Source organism: Vombatus ursinus, unplaced genomic scaffold (assembly GCF_900497805.2).
Source record: "Vombatus ursinus unplaced genomic scaffold, bare-nosed wombat genome assembly UNPS02010822.1, whole genome shotgun sequence".
Taxonomy (NCBI): Eukaryota; Metazoa; Chordata; class Mammalia; order Diprotodontia; family Vombatidae; genus Vombatus; species Vombatus ursinus.
This window is the reverse complement of record NW_020950600.1, coordinates 1671050-1696808: the sequence shown is the minus strand read 5'-3', so window position 1 is coordinate 1696808 and position 25759 is coordinate 1671050. Positions and strand designations below refer to the sequence as shown.

Below are 25759 nucleotides of genomic sequence, written 5' to 3'. Positions count from 1 at the left end.
TAACAAGCATTTATTAGCACTTACTATGTGCGGGGCGCTGGGCTGAGGATACAAAGAAAGGCAAAAGACAATCCCTGCCCTCAAGGAGCTCACAGTCTAATGGAGGAGACAACATGGAGCAGCTCTAGACAGGATATCTAGACAGGGTAAATAGGACGTAAGGGACAGACTGGGAAAGGCATCCTATGGAAGTTCAGATTTTAGCTGAGAATTAGAAAGAAGCCTTGGAAGGAAGGCAAACATTCCAGACTTGGGGGACAGCCAGGGAAAATGTCCAGAGGTAAGAAGAGATAAAGGTTTTTGTCTGTGGAGCAGCGAGGAGACCAGAGTCACTGGATCAGAGGTTAGGTATATGGAGGGAGGCAAAGTTTGAGAAGATCAGAAAGGTAGGAAGGGGCCGGGTCATGAAGGGCTTTAAAGAGCATCTTATATTTAATCCTGGAGCCGCTGGAGTTTAGTGAATGGGGGTGGGGAGTGGGAGGGTAGCAAGGGAGGGTAGACCCAAACTTCATTTTTTTTAATTAATTTATTTTTAGTTTTCAACATTCACTTCCACAAGATTTTGAGTTCCAAATTTTCTCCCTATCTCTCCCATCTCTGTATCCCATGACAACATACATTCTGACTACCCCTTCCCCCAATCTGCCCTCCCTTCTATCACACATCCCCCTTCTCTTATCCCCTTCCCCTTCTGTTTTCCTGTAGGGAAGGATAGATTTCTATACTCCATTGCCTGTATATCTTATTTCCCAGTTGCATGTAAAAATAATTTTTAACATTTGTTTTTAAAACTTTGGTTTCCAAATTCTCTCCCTTCCTCCCTCCCCACCCACCCTCATTGAGAAGGCAAGCAACTCAATACAGGTTATACATGTGTAATCATGCAAAAGTCTTCCATAATGGTCATGTTGTGAAAAACTACTATATTTCCTTTTATCCTATCCTGCCCCCCCATTTATTCTATTCTCTCTTTTGACCCTGTCTCTCCTCAAAAGTGTTTGCTTCTGATTACCCCCTCCTCTGGTGGTAGACCCGAACTTTAGAAGATTTGACAACTGAGGGGAAGGTGAATAGGAGTGGGGAGAGACTGAAGGCAAGCAGGACCCTCCCTCTCCCCAGCCTCCACCAGCAGCCATTGCAATAGTCCAGGGACGAGGCGATGAGAGCCTGCACCCGAGTAGGACCAGTGCCAGAGGAGAGAAGGGACATCTTCAAGAGCTGTAAAATTGGCAAGACCTGGCCACAGATAGGACATGAAAGGCGAGAGAGAGAGGCTGTTACTTGGGTTGTGAGCCTGAGGGCCTGGGACCATAGTGTTACCCTCTACAATAATAGGGAAGGTAGGGAAGGAGTCTGTTTCAGAGACCCCTAGACATGTGGAATTTAAGGCGCCTGGGACACATCCTGTCCAAGGCAGTTGGAGATTCTAGGCTGGCCTGAGTCTTCTCTCAGTCTCTCCCCATGGGGTGACCCCGAACCTCTTTCCCACTCCCTAGAGTGGGTTCCCAGGGCCTCTGAAGGGTGGGTAAGCATGGATGGACAGGAATTCCTCACTGCCTTCCTGCAGAGTTGTGAACCCGGCTACCACTCAGCCCACCTCCACCTCCTTCTCTCCAGCCTTACCAATAGCCCTGCTACTGTTACTGTCCTAAGCCGGGTGACCAAGACATCACTGTGAGTACAGAACAGACGGTCACAGTCAGTGTCAGCAGTATAGCTAAAATGACTGACAATGCGCCTTTCCTTCAGACTGTGGTAATCAGCTCGGACAGTGCCATCGCGATACAAGTGATCGGTGCTAAGCCAAATAGAGCTGCACTGACCTTGGTCTACCCTGTCAAAATGCTGGCCACTGAGCACTTTGTGCTCACACCTCCAGAGACATCCCTTAAGAATGTCAAGGAGTTTGCAATGATGGCCGGTGCCCCGGGGGCCTCTGTCAGCATCCAGATGAAGGGCTCGGCAACTTTCCAGGATCGGTTGCATCCGGCAGGCAGCACCCTGGCTGTAGAGCTGGGGCCCTATGACGTGGCCCAGCTGACCTCTCTGGCCCCTGGGGGGCTCCAGGATGATGATGTGGTTGAATTTGATATCCGCCCATCCTACCCACTCTACCTGTCAGCCAATGCCCGCAGCCAGGGCCTGCTCTTTGGCCCAGGGGCCGAGTGAGGGTCAGTGACCTACGATCCCTCCTGTGGATGGCTACTGCTCGTTCTATGTGATCAGTGGGGTACCTGGGACCAAGGGCATTGCCCTACTGGTAGCAAAGACAGCCACTGTCAGAGGCATTACTATGGATGGTCGGACTTTGAGGTCAAAGATCACATGGGCATCTGTGCCCAGCAGTGAGTTCTCCTGTGCAGAGGTCAGTTTTGAGACAGATGGCAGGACACACAGTGCTGAGGCTGGAACTACCTGTGGGCAGCTGACTCTTGGGCCGGCTCCTTCTGTGGGGTTTGGGACAGCAGCTGCATGTGGCCTGGGTGAGTGATGGGAAAGGGTCAGAACCATCCTTCTCATCCTCATCTCCTCAGGCTTTTGTCCATGTGTCCCTTTATCCTTCCTCATCACCAGCAGATTGATTGCCAGGTGATGAATTTTTCCAGAGTAGCAATTTATCAGAGCGGACAACAGACCACTTGGACAGAAAGAGGAAATAGATAAGGAATTTGGTGAGCGGATCCCAAGTCTGGCAGATCGATGTGGTCTAGTAATGATTGGGGATTTAAATTTTACAGACATTTACAAAAGCAGCTTCTTCTTAACTTGCCTTAATGATTATTTGATCCTTCAAAAGGTAGAGAAGAATCAATAAGGCAGAATTCTATATTGGATTGGACTTTTATCAGGTAGGAATGATAGAAAACTGACCGCTGCCTCCTGGAGTTTGTGATAGAAAAAAAAGAGGAAAGCCAGGCACATTCTGGCATGCAACCTAGACTTTTTTTTTTACATTTTTTAATTTTAATTTTTATTGATATCTCTTATTTTCTTAGTATATCATTTTAACCAGAGAGCTACCTACCCTTTATGAAACAGAATGAAAAAGAAGGGGGAAAAAAAAAACAGGCAAAACTGACTCAGCAGTCAGATAATACACACAGTGTTCCATATCCATCATGCCCCAGATTTTCAGAGAGTAGGTTTCAAAGAGTTGAGAGGAGAGATAGGTAGAGTTCTATGGACTAAAATTCCACAGGGGATATCTGGTCAGAAAAGAAAGGAAACTCTTAAGAATGAGATTCTAGGGGCCGCTATGTGGCGCAGTGGATAAAGCACCAGCCTTGGAGTCAGGATGGACCTGAGTTCAAATTTGACCTCAGACTCACTAGCTGTGTGACTCTGGGAAAGTCACTTAACCCCAATTGCCTCACCAAAAAAAAAAGAAAAGAAAAAAAGGGATAGAAAATCCAGTGAAGAAAAAAATAAGAGTTATTTGAAGGGATCAATGTGACTGGACAGGAAGTCACCAGCTAACGGATTTTTATATACATATATATTTATAAAATATTTTATATATTTATGTATTTATTATTTATAATATATTATGTTTCTATATTTGTTATGTAGAAATATTATGCATCTATATAATATATTCATAAAATTATATTTATAAAATTACATATTTATATGTTTATAAAATATATTTATATATTTAATTTATAAAATATATAACATGAATATATTTTTATATTTATGTAATATATATTTAGTTTGTGTTTTAGGTGTTTATATATTATATATTTACATATACATATATACACAGATACATATACATACACACATATATACATGTATGTGTGTGTATATATATATACACATATACACACACAAATATAGAAGGAAGGACAAGTAAAAGAGAACTGAAAGGGAATGAAGATCGACACTATAAGAATATAGTGTCAAGAATGTCAAAATTAAGAATTAAAAGACAAGTGAGGAGAGCTAAAAAAACAAAAAAGGTATTAAAAAGGTTTTGGAAATTTTTTAAAGCTAAATTTAGGGGAAGAGGAAGTCCAAAGGAAGAAACGCTGCCTGGGATGGAGAGCAGGTGAAATCCTCCTCTCAGTTCTGTTTTTTGCTGCCAAGCAGAATGAGTCTCAGACTAGAGGACAGGAAACGGCCAGTCGGGACTTTGTAGCCCCATAAGCCAGGAGCTTAGCAGGGAGCACCTGGCTGCTCCGGGAGCTTCATCCCCCTTCCCGGGTGAATGTGCCCCTGGGGGGGTGATAGAGCTGGGAGATAGGATGGACTGACCATTGTCAGCCACCTCTGAGTGACTATGCACTCGGATGTGGTCAGACCTGGATGAATAGTGGTATGAGAAAGTCATTAATGGTTCGGTGTCTGCTGAGGAGAAGGTCTCCATTGGGGCATCCTTGGGGTCTGTGTTTGGCCTCATTTCAGTTTAACAGTTTTCTCTATGGCGTATATAAAGGCATGGATGGTCTAACCAAATATCACTTATGAAATTTGCAGAAGACTGGGGAGGATAGTTAAAAAACAATGGAGTCAAGAGTTAACAAAGGATAGTTAATTATCCCATTAATAGAAGGAAATGTAAAGTCTTAATTTGGGGTCTAAAAAATTCCCACACAAGTACAACAGGGTCAAGATCTGGTTAGATTGCAGTTTGAAAAAAAAAAAAAAAAAAGAGCTGAGGGTTTAAGTGGACCACAAGCTCAATATGAGTCAACAGTGAGATGTGACAGCCAGGAAGGTTGGGTTGCATTGACAGGGTAGAATGTTGGACAGAACTGAGTAAGATCACAATTAATAGAGACAAATGTAAAGTCTTACCCTAGCGTCTAAGAAAATGCCTCATGAGAGGGTGAAGATGATGAGATAGCAGTTTTCTGAGAAAAAGCTGAGGGCTCAAGTGGACCACAAGCTCAATATGAATCACTAGTGAGATATGGCAGCTAAGAAGAGGTCACTGAGATAAGCAAAGCTTCCAGGGATAGGGAGGCACTGCTACTCTCCCCTTCTCAGACCAGGTCAGTCCTGGGTGCCATAGTTTTAGAAGGACATTAACAATCTGGAGAGTGTCCAGGGGAGGGTAACCAGGATGGGGAAGGGCCTCTGGTCCATGACATAAAAGAATTGCCTGAAGGACACCTAAACTGGAGGAGAAGCTTCCCAGCGGGGACTGTTTCTGGTTTGTTTTTACAATCTCTAGGCTCAGCACAGTGCCAGGCACACTGATGCTTGTAGAACTAATTTCCATTTTCTCTTTCCCTGCGGTTTCTTGCCTCACTCCTATAAGAAGCTGCCCTTCTATAATGTCGCCCTTCCCATTTCTTCCCCAGCCTCTTTTCCCCAAGCCCCCTTCGCCGAATTCTCTCCTCTGCCTCACGCCTCTCTACCTCTGTGCCATATCTTTCCCTCCCAGGGCCCTCACAGTGCTTGGCTGCCTCATCCGCCACGTGCTGGGCCCAGGGGGACCCACACTACACGACCTTTGACGGCCGTCGCTATGACTTCATGGGCACATGCTTGTACTCCATGTCTGAGCTGCGTGACTCTGATGGCAACCTGCCTGCCTTCAGTGTGGAGGCCAAGAATGAACATCGCAGAAGCAAGAAGGTGTCCTATGTGGGCCTGGTGAAAGTCAGCGCCTACAGCCAAGTGGTGTCCTTGGCTCGAGGGCAGCAGGGCTTTGTCCAGGTAAGCTGAGCCCCTGGGCACGGGGGTAGGAGGGGCTGGTCAGGGCCCTGTGCCAGGCGTCCCGTCCACGGGCTGCTCCTTGGATCCAGCCCTCAGATGATGCCAGGGAAGAGAGAAGGAGGATCATAGCAGGGTCTCAGATTGAGCGTTTCAAAGGTCATCTAGCCCAAGTCTGTCATTGTACAGGAAAGGAAACTGAGGCCAGAGAAGATAAAGCAATTTGCTCAAGGTCACACAAGGAGCAATTGCTAGAACCAGAGATCCTCAGGTTCCAAAGTCATCTCCCTTTTACACACACACCCAATAGGCCTGCCCCTAGGGAGCCTCTGGTCTGAGTGGGGAGACATGATCCCCTTCCCTAGCCCGGAAAACACGATTCTGTCTTTGGGGGAAGCCCCTGGACATCCTTGCCCTCACTGTACGAAACCCAGCTCATAATTCCCGAGAGGACCCAGTTTCAAGGAAAGAGGAAAAGTTACCCTGGGGGACTTCCCGGAGGAGGGGAGCTCTGGGCTGGGCTCCGGATGTGAGGGGATCCTCGGAGCTGACCAATCCCCGCTTCCCTCCACAGATCAACTACCAGAAGTCTCGGCTGCCAGTGTCCCTGAATGAGGGAAAGCTGAGGGTGTTCCAGAGTGGATCCCGGGGCGTGGTAGAGACGGACTTTGGGCTTCGCGTCACCTACGACTGGGACTCCCAGCTGAGTCTGACCCTGCCGTCCAGCTTCCAGAATAAGGTCTACGGTCTCTGCGGGAACTACAACGGGGATCCCTCGGACGACTTCCTCACCCCGGACGAGACGCAGGCCGCCGACGCCGTGGAGTTTGGCGAGAACTGGAAGCTGGATGACGGTGACGAGTTCTGCTCCAAGGACTGCCAGGGAGGCTGCCCCAGCTGCACCCCCGAGCAGAGCCAGCGCTATGAGGGCGACCAGGTCTGTGGGCTGCTGAGCCTGGCGGGGGGCCCCTTTGCCCTCTGTCATGACATCTTAGCCCCCAGGTCCTTCTTAAATGACTGTGTCTATGACCTGTGTGCCACCGGGGGTGACCGGCCCAGCCTCTGCCAGTCTCTGGATGCCTATGCCACGGCCTGTAGGGAGCAGGGGGTCTCCATTGGGGACTGGAGGACGCCCGCTGGCTGCCGTGAGTGTCCGGGGGCGATGAGGGGGTATGGGGGAACCGAGGACAGAGCGGCGGAGGGGCTGGGCAGCAAAAGACGGGGAAGAGTCCTGCGGGCAGGATTGTAAATGACATTCTCCCGCCTGCGCTTCCGGCCCAGCCTGGTCCTCGGGTTGGGCTCCCGAGGAGCAGACCATGGGGCTATGTCCTGGCTTAGAAAGTTGATTGGAGGGCCTATTACTTCACCCTGACCCCAGCTCCCATTTGGGGGGAAGGGGAGGGTTGGGAGCAAAAATTGAGTAAGCACCTACTACGTGCTAAGGGTTTGCCAGGGTTATCCCATTTGACACCTTCCCTGCCTTCTCTTGGCAGCGATGACCTGCCCTCCTAACAGCTTCTATAATGCCTGTGGCAATGCCTGCCCTGCGTCCTGTTTCCAAGCTTCGGCCCCCTCGGATTGCGGTTCCCGGCCATGCGTGGAGAGCTGCGTGTGCAGAGAGGGCTTCGTGCTGAGCGGGGACGCCTGCGTGCCCACCTCGGCCTGCGGCTGTCAGTACCAGGGCCGCGTGCTAGCCCCCGGAGACAAAGTCTGGGGAGATGATCTGTGCCGGCAGCAGTGCGTCTGCGATGGGAAGACGCAGCAGGTGCAATGCCAGAACACGGGGGGCTGCCCTGCCGGGGAGCGCTGCCGGGTCCTGAACGAGCTCCAAGGCTGTTACCCAGACAGCTATGCGACGTGCCAGGCCTCGGGGGACCCCCACTACACCAGCTTTGACGGGCGGCGCTTTGACTTCATGGGCACCTGCGTCTACCTGCTGACGGGGTCTTGTGGCCAGGATGAGGCACTGCCCGACTTCAAGGTTCTGGTGGAGAATGAGCACCGGGGCAGCCAGGTGGTGTCCTACACCCGGGCTGTGCGCGTACAAGCCCGAGGGGTGGAGGTCGCTGTCCGCAGGAAGTATCCCGGCAGGGTCCTGGTGAGTGGAGGGGTTTGGGGAGGGAGGAGGTGAGGAGATGGATGAGGCACAGCAGAAACAGCCAGGGCCACAGTCTTAGGTGGTGGTGAAGAGTGAACCCTGGCTAGGTGGGAGTGCTCTTGGCTTGGGTTTGGGTCTGGGCTATGAAGTGTGCTCAGAGGTTTGACACGCTCAGGGCGGAGCTTGTAGGCTAATTCATTCATGCATGCATGCATGCATGCATTCAAAAGTATAAAAATTCGAGGTGCTAGAAATACCAAAAATAAAAAACAAAAACAGAAAAGCCAGGCCCCCTTGCCCTGAGGGAGCTTACGTTGAATTGGAGACAAGTGGAGGAGCACAGAATAGATGACCTATGATTGTGGCCTCAGTGGTCTCATCTCTCTTCCCCTTCCCCTGCATCTAGGTGAATGGGGTGCTACAGTACCTGCCCTACCAAGCGGCCGGGGGCCAAGTTCAGATTTTCCAGAGCGGCTCTAATGCTGTGATTCGCACTGACTTTGGCCTGACGGTCTCCTATGATTGGGATGCCCTGGCAAAAGTCCGAGTTCCAAACAGCTACGCCAACGCTCTCTGCGGCCTCTGTGGGAATTTCAACAAGGACCCTAAGGATGACTTCACCCTGCGGAATGGGACCCTCGCTGACAATGCGTTGACCTTTGGGCAGAACTGGCAGGAGGAGACTGTCCCTGGGTGTGAGGCTGTCACTCCAGGAGAGTGCCCACAGCTGGATGACCTCCTAGCCCAGCAGTTACAGAGCAAGAAGGAATGTGGACTAGTGAAGGACCCAGAGGGGCCGTTCCGGGACTGCCAGGCCAAGGTGGACCCTGAGGGCTTCTTCCATGACTGTGTGTATGACAGGTGCCTGCTGGCTGGCCAGCCCAATGTGGGCTGTGATAATGTGGCTGCCTATGTAGCTGCCTGCCACGCCGCTGGGGCCACCGTCCACTCCTGGAGGAGTGACCAATTCTGCTGTGAGTAAATAACTCTAGGGAGGGGCTCTGGGGAGAGAGAAAGAAAGGAGGGAGCCGAGGGGGAACTCATGGGGTAAAGGGAAAAATACCAGCTCTAAACATCTGAGCTCAGATTCTGCCTCTGACACTTCACATTGTATGACAGTGGCCAAGTCAGTATACTTTCCTGGGCCTCAGTGTCTTTCTCTGCAAAATGAGGGATTTGGATCAGATGGTCCCCGAGGGTTCTTGGAAGGCCACCTCTGTGATTCTGTGACCCTGGCTCTGCGAGGGAGAAATGATCACCAGCATCCACAGAGAGACAGAAGCTAAGCATCTAAGAGATCTGACCCAAGGGGACCTGGGCCCCCAGAGCCAGAGACACAGGGGAGCGAGAGACTCAGGCCTCGGGTGACCCTTTCTTTCTTCCCCTAGCTCTGAGCTGCCCTGCACACAGTCACTATGAAGAATGCTTCCGAGGCTGCCCAGTATCCTGCAATGACGTCTCCGTCCCTGAGGGCTGTGGCTCAGAGTGCCAAGCGGGCTGCGTGTGTGATGAGGGGTTTGCTCTCAGTGGGAAAGACTGCATCCCCCTTGCCCAGTGCGGTTGTCAGTTTCAGGGCTCGTACTATGTCGTGGGCCAGTCCTTTTACCCGGGCCCAGGCTGCGACTCCCTCTGCAAATGTGGGGAGGCGGGCATTGTCACCTGCTTGCCCTCCACCTGCGGGCCCCATGAAGACTGCCAGGTGGCCGATGGCGCCCTGGGCTGTGTGGTCGTGGGCTCGGCCACCTGCCTGGCATCTGGGGACCCCCACTACACCACCTTTGATGGGCGGAAATTCGACTACATGGGTGTCTGTGTCTACACCCTGGTCCGTACCTGTGGTTCTCAGAGTGACTTAGAGGACTTTCAAGTCCTGGTGGAGAATGTGGCCTGGGGCAATGGGGCTGTCAGCGTTACTCGGGCAGTGACTGTCATTGTGGCTGGCGTCACCTTGGTGCTGGAGCAAAATCAACAAAAGGTCAAGGTGAGACAGAGCTCAGAGCTCCCAAAGAGGGGAGGGCAGAGGGCTGGATGCCTTGGGGTGGGGCTGGGGAGGCGAGACATCTCTACTCGTGGTTGGCATCACCATGTCCCAAGGCCAACCTCTACCACTGGGTATCTCCCTTTCTTCCGGGCAGTAATATGGGATGTGGGATGAGAGACTTGTACTCTGCAGTGGACCCTGAGGCCCTCTTCCCTCACCCCAGGTAGATGGCGTGGCCCTGAAACTCCCCGTGGTCCTGCTCGGTGGCCGTGTCCGAGCCTATAAGAACGGGAAGGACACTGTGATTGAGACCGACTTCGGTCTGCGGGTGGCCTATGACCTCACCTACGATGTCCGGGTCACCGTCCCTGGCAATTACCACAGTAAGCTCTGCGGCCTGTGTGGGAACTACAACGGGAAACCCGAGGATGACTTCCAGAAGCCTGATGGTCAGCTGGCCACTAACCCTGGAGCCTTCGGAGACTCCTGGGAAGCAGCTGTTCCCGACTCCCCCTGCAACCCCGTCTGTAATCCCACATGCCCCGATGAGCCCGAGTGCGAGGCTGAGCTGGCTGAACCCTACAAGCAGGAGCGCTACTGTGGTTTCATCGCCAGTACCCAGGGGCCCCTGGCCGCCTGCCACGCCCTGGTCAATCCCAGCGGCTACTTCGAAAACTGTGTCTTTGACCTCTGCCTGGGCGGGGGCAGCGAAGACATCCTGTGTGATAACATTCACGCCTATGTGTCAGCCTGTCAAGCTGCCGGTGGCGCTGTCCAGCCTTGGAGGACTGACAAGTTCTGTCGTGAGTGATCTAGCCAGGGAGGAGGATGGGCAGACTGAGAAAGCCAGGAAGGAGGCTGAGGGGACAGGGAGGGAGGCTGAAGGTCAGAGGTGGAGAACTGAGGGACAGGGAGAAGGGGCGGCTAAGCTACAGGTAGGGAGACTGAGGCACAAAGGTGGGGGAGACAGACAGAGGGAGAGAGTTGAGAGATGTGAGGGAAGTGAGGAAGAGGCCGTAGTCCTGTCTCTTCATTCCTCGGGCCCTCGGGGTGCATTGGTGATGAGGACCCCTTCACCACTGGGGAAGCTAGATTATTTCCCTCCCCCCCCCGACTCTGATCTGTCTCTTTCCCTGTCTCCAGCTTTGGAGTGCCCCCCCAATAGTCACTATGAGACGTGTGCAGACACCTGTTCACTGAGCTGTGCGGCTCTGAGTGCGCCCCCCAACTGTCCCGGCGCCTGCTCAGAAGGCTGCCAGTGCGACGTGGGCTTCGTCTCGGATGGCCAGGCGTGCATACTCATTCAGGACTGTGGCTGCTATGTGAATGGCAGATACTTTGAGGTAGACCCGCAGCTACCCTGGAGAGGCTTCCTTGAACCCACAGACCTCCTGGCCCAGCCCTGCCCCACAAACAGCGGCTCCTCCACATCCTCAGACTTGCCTCTGAGCTGAGGGAGCCCAGGCAGGAATGGGCTTCCCCAGGGTAGATCTGAAATCCCCATTCCTTCATCCTCCACAGCCCAACCAGCCTGTGCTACTCAACAACTGTAGTCAGCAGTGTACGTGCCATCCCGGGCAAGGTCTGGTCTGCCAGCGGCATGAGTGTGGTGCTGGCCAGGTGTGTGAGCCCTCAGGAGGCATCCTGAGCTGTGTAACCAAAGGTGAGCAGCCTCTTTGCCTGGAGGGAGGGAGGGAGAGCCTGAACTCACCAGACTCCCAGGAAGGTCGGGGGGATGGATGTCGGGGCTCAGTGAGGGCTAGAGGCTGGACCCTGCAGGGACTCTCAGACACCAGGGGTTAGGCTGAGGGCTGGATACTGGGGTCCCAGGGGTAGTGAGGTCTGAGTGGTTAAAAGAAATAGAAAGTTGGGGGCTCTGGAGGGAGGGCCAGAAGGTTTGGAGGGGACTGCTTGGGTCTCAGTCTCGCCCGTACCCACAGATCCCTGCCGGGGCGTGACCTGCCTGGAACAGGAGACATGCAAAGTTCAGAACGGCCAGGGCGTCTGCGTCCCTAACTCCCAGGCCACCTGCTGGCTGTGGGGTGACCCCCACTATCACTCCTTCGATGGTCGAGAATTTGACTTCCAGGGCACCTGCTCCTATGTCCTGGCAGCCCTGTGTGGGGGGCCCGCCAGCCTCCCCGCCTTCACCGTCATCACCAAGAATGAGAACAGGGGAAACCCTTCCGTTTCCTTTGTGCGCCAGGTCACTGTCACTGCCTATGGTACCAACATCTCTATCCACAAAGATGAGACTGGCCAAGTGCGGGTGAGTGCCTGGCAGAGGGTAAGGTTCCACCAGTCCTACTGGTTGTCTGAGCTGCGGGCAGGGCAGGGCAGAGCAGTGGTTAGAGGCACCTCCGATGTCGGAGCACTCAGCTCGGGGATATAGAGACATGAGCCCCGTCGTAGTAGGCAGAGGACTGGACTCGTGCGTTAAGACCTGTGTTCATGTCTCAATTTTGGTGCTGTGTCATCTTTCTGAGCCTCAGTTCCCTGATCTGTAAAATGGAGATAATGCTCCCTGTGCCTCAGGGGGTTGTCAAGAGTCCTCTAGAAATGTCAGCTATTATTCATGGGGTTATCGCAGACCTAGGGGCCCTGTGCACAGAAGCCACGTGTGTATCTCTCTTGAGTGGAGGCACCCGTACCTAGAGTCATAGGGTCATACGTGTAAAGCTGGAAGAGTCCTTAGAAATCATTGAATGCAGTTCCCTCATTCTACAGATAAGGAAACTGAGGCTGAAAAGGTAGAATTTGAACTCAAGTCTTCCTGACTCCAGATCTAACATTTTCTCTCTCTCCCAAGCATGGCTGTCCTTGGGGTAGGGAGTGAGGGGGCGGGAGGCTCTGGGCTTGGCTAGGAAGTCTGCTGCCCGGCCTGATGTCTCTTTCCCTCTCTGCATACTGCCCCCCAGGTGAATGGTATATTGACCACTCTTCCAGTGCGTATGGCTGGAGGGCGCCTCTCTGTGTCCCAAGGCCCGAACATGGCTGTGCTGGACACCGACTTTGGCCTTCGTGTCACCTACGACTGGAACTGGAGAGTGGAGGTGACCCTGCCCAGCAGCTACTATGGGGCTGTGTGTGGGCTGTGCGGAAACTTTGATGGCAACTCTTCTAACGACATGGCCTTTCCCAACGGGACCCTAGCACCCTCCATTCCCAGCTGGGGCGGCAGCTGGCGGGTACCCGAGTGGGACCCTTTCTGCTGGGATGAGTGCCAAGGGAACTGCCCGATCTGTGAGGAGGACGAAAAGGAGCAGTACCAGGGCCCCAACTTCTGTGGGCCCCTGGCCCCTGGAGCCAGAGGCCCCTTCTCTGCCTGCCACGCCCACATCAAGCCCGATAACTTCTTCACTGGCTGTGTCCTGGATGTCTGCCTCGGGGGTGGCTCTCAGGACATCCTCTGCCGAGCCCTGGCCTCTTACGCAGCCGCATGTCAGGCTGCTGGCATCACCATTGGGGACTGGAGGACCCAAGCCAAATGCCGTGAGTGTGAGGGGGAGACAGTAGCACCCAGGGTCAGCCAGCCCCCAGTGCCTTGTCTCTCCCGTTCCTACCTTCTGCCCCTCTGTCTGTGTCCAGACTCCCCCACCAACACCATCTCTGCCTCTGTCTTACAGCCTATGCCTGTGAGGAAAATAGCCACTACGAGCTATGTGGTCCAGCCTGTCCACCCAGCTGCCCAGGTCCAATTCCCGCCCCACCATGCTCTGGAAAGTGCAGCGAGGGATGCCAGTGTGATGACGGCTTCATCCTGAGTGGCAGTGTCTGCGTGTCCCGGGAGGACGGCTGCGGGTGCTGGGCGAATGGTACCTACCACGAGGCCGGGGCTGAGTTCTGGGCCGATGCCAGCTGTTCATCCCTGTGCCGCTGTGACCCTGACAAAAGCCAGCTCCGCTGCTCCCCGGCAAGCTGTGTGCCAGGCCAGGAGTGTGCCATCCTGTCCAGCGGCCTCTACGGCTGCCGCCCCCTCAGCAGCGCTGTGTGCCAGGCTTCTGGCGACCCCCATTATATAACCCTGGACGGGAGGTTCTTTGATTTCCAGGGCTCCTGTGAGTATCTCCTGAGTGGTACCTGCACTGACCCCAAGCCCGGAATAGAGACCTTCTTTGTCATCGTGGCCAACACCCACCGTGGGAACCAGGCTGTCACATACACCCAGGATGTGACGCTGCATGTTTACAGCCACACCTTTGCCCTCAGCAGCTCCTTCCCCCACAAGCTGAAGGTCAGTGATATTCAGAGGGCACCCACCTGGGTGCCCCTCAGTGGTGGGGTCTGACTCAGTGTCCCAGATCTCTCACATTGACCAGCTGAATTCCCTTCAACCAGCCTCTGTGCTGGACACCATGCCAAGCCCTGGGGACCCAAATATACAGACTTTAGTCTAAAAAACAGACCATCCCTGACCTCAAAGTACTTATGTTCTACTAGAGGGATTTTTTTTTTTGATCTTTCCATTTCATTGCCGTAAAAACTCTCTCCTGAATCAGCTTAGCAATTAGTCTTAGAATTAATTACCAAGGAAGCTGAGGAGTTAATCCACCTGCCTGTAGTTACCTAGCAGCAGCTAGATTGGAACCCAGGTCTAACAGCTGTCTCTCCATTGGGGGCCCAAAGGTTAGGCGCTCACAACACATAAATAGATGGCGATCAGATGGGAGGAAAGAAAACTTACTGACTCAGCCAGAGAAGGGGTGGAGATCAGGGAGGCTTCATGGAGAAGGTGCCACTGGAGTTGAGCCTTGAAGAAAGATGAGGATTTTAAGAAATAGTAGATAAGGGATGCATCCCAGGAAAGGAACCCAACGTGTCTAAATGCAAGAAGGCAGAAGACGGAAGGCTGAGCTTGGGGAGCCAGTTTGATTGGAATGAAGATGCTAGGGAGGGGTGAGAAGTAGAAAGAGGGTGGAGAGGTGAGATAGGAAGGGACTGGAAAGGGCCTTGAATGCTGGGCTAAGGGTTTTGTGCTAGGGGGTGGCATGGTCAGACCTGAGCCTCAAGTAGGCGATTCAGGGTCACTCCAGACCTACGTGCTGAATCTCTAACATCGTCCCGCTAACCGGCTGTGCAAACCTCTCTTCTACCCCCTGCTCACACTCACCCTCCCACGCTGACCCCAAGCTGAGCTTCCACACTGCCTAGGGATGCTGACCTCAGCTGATGCTCCCCCACAGAGCCCCTCCCCAGAGCGGATCTCCAAACGCTGACAGTCAAGCTCATCTCCCCTCAACCCCACTGAATGCCCAACACTTTACACTCTCCGCTGACCAGTCATGCTGACATGGACCTCGCCATCAGCGCTGGGGGGGCCATCTTCATTTCTCACGCCCCTTCCTTCCCGTTCCCCTAGGTGGACGATAAGCTGGTGGACCTGCTCTTCTGGCTGGACACACGTCTCCAGGCGTACATCAGCGGCTCAGACGTGGTGATAAAAACTGCCTTCGGCCTGACTCTGACCTTCAATGGGGATAGCTTGGCCCGGCTGCAGGTCCCCTCTCAGTACCAAGGCGCTTTGTGTGGGCTCTGTGGGGACTATGATGGGGACCCTAAAAATGACCTCACTCCCAAGGGCAGCCAGCCAGGCAATGACCCCGTGGCCTTTGGCAACAGCTGGAAAGTAGGAGGCAGTGCTGACTGTGGTGTGTGCGGGCCCAGTGGCTGCCCAGACACCTGTGGCAAGCAGGAGCAGTCTCAGTTTGGAGGCCCCGAGGCCTGTGGGGTGATTTCGGCAACTGACGGACCCCTTGCCTCTTGCCATGGCCTCGTGGATCCCACCCCCTTCTTCCAAAACTGCTTGCTGGACACCTGCCAGGCCCAGGGCCATGCCAACGGCCTCTGTCCGGCGTTGGCCACGTACGTAGCTGCCTGCCAAGCTGCTGGTGCCCAGCTGGAGGAGTGGAGACGGCCGGATTTCTGCTGTAAGAGCCCCCTCCTGCCACCCACTGGAATGTTTGGACACGACCCCAGAGCCCACCCCTCTTTTCCTTCGCCAACATTCTCCTCTGCCCCTGGCTCTCTTGACCTACATGCCTTCCCCACCCTCACCTCAAATCCCCGGATCTTTTCCCCTCTGTGCCCCTGTCACCCTTGACTCCCTTATTCTGTCTCTGTCCCCTCACTGATGCCCTGTCCCCCCTCCTCCTCTTCCTTACTCCCTTCTCCCCCTCCTTTTTCCGTCTCTCCCTCCTCTTCTCCCCTCTCCCACCTCCTCTTCCTCTCTCCCTTCCCCCCTTTCCTCTCCCCTCCCCTTCTCTCCCTTCCTTTCCCTCCCCTCTCTTTCTTCTCCTCCTTCCCCTCTCCCTCCTTCCCCTCCTCCCCCGGCCCCCCTTCCCTCTCCCCTTCCTTCTCCCCCTTTTCTCCTCCTCCCTCTCTTCCCCTACCCCTTTTCCCCACCCTCCTCTAACTGGTTTTTCCCGCCCTCCAGCCTTTCCCTGCCCTGCCAACAGTCACTACCAGCTCTGCGGTGACTCATGCCCCAGAAGCTGCCCAGACCTCTCCACTCCGCAAGGCTGTGTCTCGGCTTGTCGCGAGGGCTGTGTGTGTGACTCTGGCTTTGTCCTCAGTGGGGACGCCTGTGTGCCTCTTGGCGAGTGTGGCTGCCTCCACGAAGGTCACTACTACCCCCTGGGGAAGACCTTCTTCCTGGGGGCCGACTGTGAGCAGCGCTGTGAGTGTGGCCCTGGTGGCGTGGTCACCTGCCACGAGGGCTGTCCCTGTGGGCCTCATGAGGAGTGCCGCCTGGAGGCCGGCGTCCAGACCTGCTACCCCAAGGGCTGTGGCCGCTGTCTAGTGTCCAGCAGCATCCACTACGTGACCTTTGATGGCCGGGTCTTTGATTTCTACGGCTCCTGCTCCTATGTGCTCACCCGAGTGTGTCAGCCCCTGCCTGGCTACGACAACTTTACCATCATCCTGGAAAAGGATGCCAAGGGAGACCTAGAACGTGTACTGGTGACCGTGGGTGACCAGACTGTGGGCCTGGGCCGAGGCCTGAAGGTGAGGGGCCCACACAGCTGGCAGAATAGAAGTTTGGGGTGGGGAGGAAAAGAGGAAGAGGCGGGGTCCTCCTTCCCATGGGTGAAAGCAGAACCCAAGACACAAGAAATAGGTGAACGCTCAGAGAGTACGGGTGGACAGGAGTGGACCGAAAAGATACTAGCTGTCTAATACAATAAAAAAGGCATTGACCTGGGAGTCACAAGCCCTGGGCTCAAGTCCTGTGTCACCTGTGAGCCTGGTAAGCCTGGGACTTTAGGTGACCCTTCACTTCTTCCTTCCCACTGAAGGAGACCAGACTAAGTCCTTCTCTGCTCTAAAACTTTAGTCTGGGGGCCCCAGAGACCATCATTTTATGGATGAGGAAACTGAGGCCCAGAAATGGGTCCCTGAGTAAAAAACAGTGACTTAGTAATCCGGCAGTTTGTCCAGACGGATTAAGTAGGAAGCGCTCCACAGCAGGGGAGCAGAGCTGAATGGCCCCTACTGTAATCTGTGTCTGCAGATCACTGTGGATGGGGAGTTGGCGGTGCTGCCCGCGGCTGCTGGTTCCGTGAAGCTGACCCCGGAGGGCCGGAATGTGGTCCTGCAGACCACCCAGGGGCTGCGGCTCCTTTTCGATGGCGATGCCCACCTGCTGCTCTCTGTGCCCAGTCCTTACCACGGTCACCTCTGCGGGCTCTGTGGGGACTTCAATAGAAATTGGAATAACGACTTACTCCTGCCAGATGGCAGCATGACTTCAGAGGTACACACCTTTGGGGCAGCCTGGCGCGTGCCAGGCTCCCCCTGGAACCGGCCCTGTGGGGAGGGGAAAGAGGCAGGTTGCTGCCCCGTGTGTTCTGCGGAGCAGACAGCTCCCTACGAGAGTCTTCAAGCCTGTGGGCGGCTCCGCGACCCCCAGGGCCCCTTTGCTGCCTGCCACGCCGTGCTGAACCCCTCAGAGTATTTCCGCCAGTGCGTGTATGACCTGTGTGCCAACCATGGCAATGCCAGCAGCTTGTGCCGCAGCCTGGGCACCTACATCGCGGACTGCCAGGCTGCTGGGGTCACTCTGAAGCCTTGGAGGAGCGACAGCTTCTGTCGTGAGTAACCGTAGTCAGGGATCTGGAGCAGGGTGGGAGAAGAGTACAGATGCCAGGAAGGGTATGGTGAGGCAGGGGATACCCAAGGAAATAGCTCTTCTCTTTCTAGTGGTAAAAATGGTGAGTAATCACATGGAATGTTCTTATAAAATGTAAAGAAGGCTTCATAAGTATAAAGTGGGAAGGCAGGGCTAGATAGTGGTATGTCTGAAAAGGCTCTGGGGTTTCAGTGGACCACAAGCTCAATATGAGTCAGCAGTGGGATGGGGCAGGCCAAAAAGTTTCCTGGGGTCCCATTTCCACATGGTGTCTGGGTGGGGGGGCAGGAGGAGTACCAGGGCCTCACCCGTCCTCACGTTTCTCTCCTTCAGCACTCTCCTGCCCAGCTCACAGTCACTACTCAATCTGCGTTCACGGGTGTGAGGCCTCCTGCTCTGTGCTCTCCGGCCTAGGGGGCTGTACCACCCGCTGCTTTGAGGGCTGTGCTTGTGACCACGGGTTCCTGCTGTCCGGGGGGGTCTGTGTGCCTGTCCAGGACTGCGGCTGTGTTCACCAGGGCAGCTACCTCCCAGTAAGGCTCTCAACGCCTGGGTCCTAGGGAGGGGCAGGAGAACGGGCACAGAAGAATGCCCCTGGCCCCGGGGGCCCTCGAGGCTTAGTCTGAGCTCCTTGTCTGTCTGCCAACAGAGCAACTCCTCCTTGGTGTCTGTGGACTGCTCCCAACGGTGCAACTGCACCCTGGGAGGCCAACTGAGCTGCCAAGCCATGAGCTGCCCCGCGGGCAGCCTGTGCCAGGTGCAGGCAGGATCCAGGGGCTGCCAGGGCCCCACCGGTGTCTGCTCCCTCTCCTCCCAACTCAACACTTTCGACGGGCTGGAGGTCTCAGCCGAGGTGGCAGGCATCTTCGAGCTCTCGGCCCTCCGCTCCGAGACGTCCACAAATGACTTCCAGTTCCGTGTGCTGGCCGACTTCCAGCCCTGCCTCCAGGCCTTCAAGACGGTGAAGCGGGCCCACGTCTTCGTCAAAGACAGCCTGGTCACGCTGACACCAAATGGCCCAGTGTGGGTGAGGCCGCTGTTTCCGGGTCCTGGGGCAATGCTACATCTAGGTCTTTCTCTCTTCATTTTCCCTGTGTTTCTTGTTTCTTCACCTATCTCTGTGTCTCTCAGAGGATCCATCCTCCCACATCTCCCTCCTTTCATCTCCATTTGTAATTTTCACTGTCCCTATCCCTATAGCTAGCCTTTATATAGCACTATAAGGTTTGCTCTGCAGATAATTATCTCATTTGAATCCCCATAACAACCCTGTGAGGTAGGTGTTATTATTATACGCATTTGACAGATGAGAAAACTGAGGCAGATAGAGGTTAAGTGACTTGCCCGGGGTCACACAGCTAGTAAGTGTCTGAGGAAGGACTGGAACTCAGGCCTTCCTGACTCTAGGCCCAACGCACTATCTGTTGCACCACCTAGCTGCCTAGCTGTCACCTACCTGGGCCTTGGTTTCCTCATCTGTAAAATAAGGGGGTTTATTTAAGGATGGTTCCTGAGATCCCTTCCAGCTGTAGGCATCTGGTTTTGCCTTTTTAAACAAATGTCCTGTGTCCGTCTCAATGTCCCCATGTCTCTATACATTAGTGTCTCCGGTTCCCTGCTTCTACCAATCTTGGTTGCTATGTGTGTCTCTGCCTCAGTTTCTCAGCCCCTCCCTTTTCTCTCACCTCCGGCCCTCAGGTGAACGGACAAGAGACGACCCTCCCCAATAAGGTGCTCCTGACTGTGTCTGTGCACAAGTCTGCTGATGGGACCCTCCAAGTGCGTCAGGAGGGAGGGGTGCACGTGCGGCTCAGCCCAGCCGGGGAGCTGGAAGTGATGGTCGATGAGGCCCACGCTGGGAAGCTGGGGGGCGCCTGTGGGAACTTTGATGGGGATCAGACCAATGACGTGAAGGACTCCAAAGAGACCGCAACCCTGGAGGACTGGGAAGCCAAGGACTTCTCCCCATGGTGAGGAGCTTAGCTGGGGTCCCTGGGAGCAAAGGCTGGACACCAGGGTCTCTGAGAGGAGCAGGGATTGGGGGTCCTGGGGAAGCCTAGAAAGGGACTAAGTTTTGCTTAGGTGATCGAGCAGGTGTCTCTCCTCCAGTTCTACCTGATTCACGGACCTCCCTGCATCATCCTGGACCACGTCAGCGTCCGTGAGACATCGTCACACCCCTAAGATGGTTATTGGGCCCGGTGGCTGAGGGAGGGGGTTGGGACAACAAACCCCCTTCTCCCAATTAGACCATTTCTGAGAAATGCTAATAAATCTCTAAATACAGTCTGGAACAAGTCCACATGTCAGTGTGTGTTTCCTCTACTCTAAGGTATTGAACACGTTTAGAAAGAGCATGTCTGTCCCATGATGACTTTTGTCTTTGCACCTCATCTCATGGTCCTTACCCAGGGCTAGGGAAATTCCAAGGGGAGAAACAATGTGAGCAGATTCCCAAAGGAGGCCTCATGCTATGGCCCGCTTGCCCTTCTGGGGTCTGCTTTTCCATCCATCTACCTTGGAGGAGAGGGACAGACTCTGGGAAACTGGGCCACGCCCACTCCTGTCCCACCTCTCACTCAAATGATCTGCCCCTGAAGCTGTGATTCCTAGTTACAACTCTGCCTTCACCATGTTCCAGAAGTCACTAGTCCTCCATAGCGGAAAGGTTTCCCAACCACCCCCATATGGTGGATAGATAAGCACACTCATACACTGTTGGTGGAGCAACAGGAACCCACCAGTGTTTAATGGGTAGGGGAGATCATAGTCAAACCTATACTTTAGGATTTAATAGCTGAGTGGAAATCATTCTGGAAAACAGTGGTAAGATGGTGACTGCATTGTCCATGCCCTGGAAAGAACAGATCATCAGCAATAATAATGGAGTTTGAAGGTTTACAAAGCACCTTTACATATACTAACTCATCTGTCATTTATTATCTACGTACTTAAAGGCCAAGAATTATGCCAATGTTATTGGGGAAAACCCAATGGTTTTTAAATATCGTGAAGACATCCCCCATTGCCCTTTAAGGAAAAATTCCTAAAACAATCTACACAAATAATTTTTTAGCTCCTGTTTGTTTAAAATAAAAATATGACATTTGATTTAAAATTCATACAAATGATAACCAATTTATCGTTCCTGAGTTATTTTAATTTTTAAGTTGGAGATGTTTCAGGAAACCAGGTCATTGAGAAATATAGCAGATACTGCTGCCCTTTTAATGTCATAAACAAAGATTATTTAACTTCACATACACATGATTCATAGGCAAATGCAGCAAGCAACTCGATGCCCAAGTCATTTCTGTTATGAACCCATACCAACTGGCTAATGGTCACAGGGGTCGATTACTCCCACGTGGAAATTTGTCCAACAGGCACCACCACCAATTTGACCTTGTTTGTGCACACACTGGATTGTATAATCACCGGGGCTGCATGCAGTCCCTGTCAGACAGAGCAAATTCACCAGGATTGATCTCAATTTTGTTGACATTGGTTTGAACTTTTTTTTTCCATTAAAAAGTGGACGCTTTGGGGCAGCTAGGTGGCACAGTGGATAGAGCACTGGCCCTGAAGTCAGGAGGACCCGAGTTCAAATTCAACCTCAGACCAAACGCGTGACACTTAACTAGCTGTGTGACCCTGGGCAAGTCACTTAACCCCAATTGCCTAAAAAAAAAAAAAGTGGATGTGTTTATGTAAGAATAGAACTAAAAAATATTCAATAATGTTGACTACCACTTTCTGCTTTGTGCCTGGTTCCTTTTTTGATTCTTCCCTAGACTGGGAAGACCTTGCAATTGGAAAATTATGCTTTATGGGAAATAAGAGAAGGGAGTGTTGGGGAGAGGTTGTAAATCCCATTTGAGACTGAAGTTACATGCTTAGACTGTTTAATTTTTTAAAAGATAGTTCTGAGATAAAATTTTCTCATGTCCCAGTGCCAAACATTCTGGTCTCAGAAAATTCACCCATTTTGACTCATGATTCACCAACTTCATGTCTCCATGTTCTTTCCTCACCAAATCTCTTCCCGCCACTCAAACCTGCTTAGTCATGACTCAGACTTTTGTCAAGGGGAAACTCAGATTCAGCTCTGCATCTATTTAGGGAAATTAATGTAGCTGGGGGTGTCATGTGTGGCTCACAGGGAGGCAAGAATAGATGTGTCTAGTATCTCTGCCCAGACCTTTCTCCAAGAGAGACTTGGAATCTTGTAGAAAAGGGGAGCCAGAGGGTGGCCACTCTGCTCTTTTTTTTTTTTTTTTTAAGGCAATTGGGGTTAAGTGACTTGCCCAGGGGTCATGCAGCTAGTAAGTGTCAAGTGTTTGGTCTGAGGCCAGATTTGAACTCAGGTCCTCTTGACTTCAGGGCTGGTGCTTTATCCACTGTGCCACCTAGCTGCCCCCCACTCTGTTCTTCTAAGAGAGAGAGGGTACTGGGCTAGAATTCTCTCTCTCAGCTCCATTAAGTGTTATTAGTCTAGACCAGAGGTTCCCAAACTTATTTGGTCTATCGCTCATTTTAAAAAAAAATTATTTAGTGCCCCACCTAGAAATCTATTTTCTTTTTTCTTTTTCTTTTTTTTTTTTTTTTGGCTAGGCAATGGGATTAAGTGACTTGCCCAGGGTCACACAGCTAGTAAGTGTCAAATGTCTGAGGTTGGATTTGAACTCAAGTCCTCCTAACTCAGGAGAACCACCTAGTTGCCTCCTTTTTTTTTTTTAAGTTTTTTTGTTTGTTTGTTTTTTGACTAGGCAATGGGGTTAAGTGACTTGCCCAGGGTCACACAGTTAGTAAGTGTCAAATGTCTGAGGCAGCATTTGAACTCAGGTCCTCCTAACTCCAGAAGCAACATCTAGTTCCTCCCCCCCTTTTTAAAAAGTTTTTTGTTTGTTTTTTGTTTTGTTTTGGCTAGGCAATGGGGTTAAGTGACTTGCCCAGGGTCACATAGCTAGTTAAGTGTCAAGTGTCTGAGGCTAGATTTGAACTCAGGTCCTCCTGACTCCAGGGCCTGTGCTCTATCCACTGTGCCACCCAGCTGCCCCAAAAATCTACTTTCCTTTAACAATTTTTTTTTGAAATTTGCATCATTTCAAAAAATGTAAAATATTTTTAAATGACACATCTTAAATTTAATAATTTATTGTAAATGTGTGGTTTTTCCTGCATTGAGATTTTGATGACACAATATTGCATCATGTAACCATATAGTATCATATTGTAAACAAGTCATTACACGCACATATTCCTGCAGGTGCATGCTGGACTTCCCGACAATGCACCACTGGCTCACCTGCCAACACTTGCTTGTTAAGACCTGTTGGCAGACTTGACCACTGATAGGTTATAACTTGAATTTTGTGGGTTTATCTGGAAAATAATGTAATCTCTATGACTTTAACTGTTACACAACAGATGAAACATGTATGACCAGTTTTTCAAAATTTTCTTCTCTTCTTTCCTTATGCTTCCATCGCACCCTTATTTTTATTCAACACCCCCCAATTGCACCTGAGGCTACTACTGCCCCCCCACATTGTTCCAGTGCCCCCTAGGGGCCAATATCACTCACTTTGGCAACTCATGGGGCCTTAGAAGTTGCAATTCGTAGGATCAAGTTAACCCCCTGATCAGTATTCATCAATGGGGAAAAGAGAAGTCCAAGCTTTATAACCAATGCTTGACCCCCTTCCCACCAAATACCAGGGTCCATAATGAACACTCACATTACAAATAGCAAAGAAACCCATTTACCCAAGTTGAAAGAACAACAGAAATCAGAGAAAGTTTACATATGAGAATATATATCAGACAATAAAGACTGAAGATGTTCTGTTGCTGAGAACAAGGTAACTTAGTTCAACCAACAGAGAATCCCGTATTTCATCCAAGAGGAAAAAATTTCTTTAAGTCTCTAGCACAGAAGACTGTGGATAGGGATACAATGAAAACTGCCAGCTCCTATAATGTTGGCTTCTTCCCAGAGTCTTTCTCTCCCTTCAGCTACTTGAAGAGAGGTTAGAATGACCCATCTTGTTTTTCAGAGGTAGAAGTCAGGACCCAAAGAGACTGAAGACTGGAGTTTTCTTTTCTCTCGGTCTCACCAGCTCCACCCTGCCCCTCACCTAAGTAAGGTACATTTATTTTCCCCAATGAGGACGGGGTCTCATGCCAATAGGCTTTGGGGCTCAGGCTACATTCATAAAATATAATAAGCCCTAAGTTTCTCATGTTACTCTTATCAACACAATGACCAGCAACAACTCTAGAGGATTGATGATAAAGTAGGTTACCCACCTCCTGATAGGGGTGATGTATTCAAAATGCACAATGAGATACAGTTATCTATTTTTCAACACAGCCAGTGTGGGAATTTGTTTTGCTTGACTGTGCACATTTGTTACAAGAGTTTTCTGTTTCTTTCTTTTTAAATTTGATGGGGAGATGGTAAGGAGTAAAAATTAAAATTTTTTTTAAAGATTACATCTTATTTAGCTCAGATGACCCCAAGCAGGATCAAATCCTGGCAATTTTTTACTAAGTTCCTGAACCTCTGTCTCTCCATATATATGTATATGTGTGTATGTATGTATGCATATACACGTATGTATGTGTATATGTACACAAACACACGTGTGTACATACACGTACGTGTATGTGTATATACATATGTGGGTGTATATGTATGTATATATATATATATGGCATATAAATATAGCATGCCAATTACTATCCCTCCCAGTGTTTGCAGCTCCCCAAACACAAATCATGAAGCATGTTGACCAGACCAGTATTTGTCATTGTTGTTGAGTTGTTTCAGTCATGTCCGACTTTTTTGCAACTCCTTTTCTGGGAGTGTTTCCTTGGCAAAGATACTAGGGTGGTTTGACATTTCCTTTTCCAGCTCCTTTTACAGATAAGGAAACTGAGGCAAACAGGGTGAAGTGACTTGCCCAGGGTCACACAACTAGTAAGTGCCTGAGGCTAGATTTGAACTCATGAAGATTAGTGTTGCTGATTTCAAACCCAGTACTATATATAGAAGTATAATTTTTTCTTTCCATTTTTGATATGTTCAATAAATTAGATGATCATGGTACATAGAATGACTCAGTCCTGTGAATGGGAGTTTTGGGGGTAGAGGAATCATAACCACAGATAATCCAGCTATAGAGTTGGCACTCTATAAATTTATCTTTTTTAATATATTGAATAAGATCTCATTTCATCCCCTAGGTCAGTGGTTCTCAAAATATGGCCTTCAGACTCCTCAAGACCACCCAAGACCCTTTTCAAAGGATCTGTGAAGTAAAAACTATTTTTATAACAATACTAAGATATTATTTGCCTATTCAAAAATCTGTCCCTTTTCCAACTACATATCTGGGGTGAAGCCAAATTTTCTCCATATACTTCAACCAAAATGAAATATCAAAACAGACTGAATGTAACTGATACCAGAATACAGCTGTCTTCTATTAAGCCAGACATTAATGTGTGTATGTGAGCATGTGTGTGTGTGTGTGTGTGTGTGTGTAAAACAACACCACCCTTCTCCCTAAATTTTTTGGGAAAGTAATTATTTTTCATAAAAATTTATTTTTGATAACACGGCTTATTACTGCACTTCTCTGGACTGCCTTCCTGGTGGCCTCCCTGAGCAGCTCAGACTAACTCCCTTGCTGGATAATTAATATGAGACATGCCACCTTTCTCTAGAGGGTGGAAAGCAGTTAGCTAACTGTTCTGGACTGCGTAATGGCCCAACTGTCAAGCAATTGTCCCACATGGGCACACATGAAACAGTTCTTAATGTTCCACTGGGATGACATTCCACTGGGATGACATTCCACTGGGATGACATTCCACTGGG

General features: G+C 51.3%; 1 protein-coding gene across 1 annotated transcript; it reads left to right on the top strand.

The window, feature by feature from the left end:
* Positions 1-1159: 1159 nt before the first annotated feature.
* FCGBP (Fc fragment of IgG binding protein) lies at positions 1160-20173 on the top strand. Its single transcript, XM_027855303.1, is given in 22 exon segments — positions 1160-1340; positions 1497-1667; positions 1670-2186; positions 2188-2483; positions 5291-5667; positions 6239-6809; positions 7158-7762; positions 8169-8736; positions 9151-9743; positions 9967-10546; positions 10887-11086; positions 11265-11406; positions 11684-12012; positions 12662-13235; positions 13370-13977; positions 15103-15670; positions 16177-16748; positions 17254-17833; positions 18205-18404; positions 18521-18898; positions 19570-19841; positions 19981-20173. Coding segments are annotated over 22 exon segments (8892 nt in total). The 3' UTR covers positions 19991-20173.
* Positions 20174-25759: the final 5586 nt, after the last annotated feature.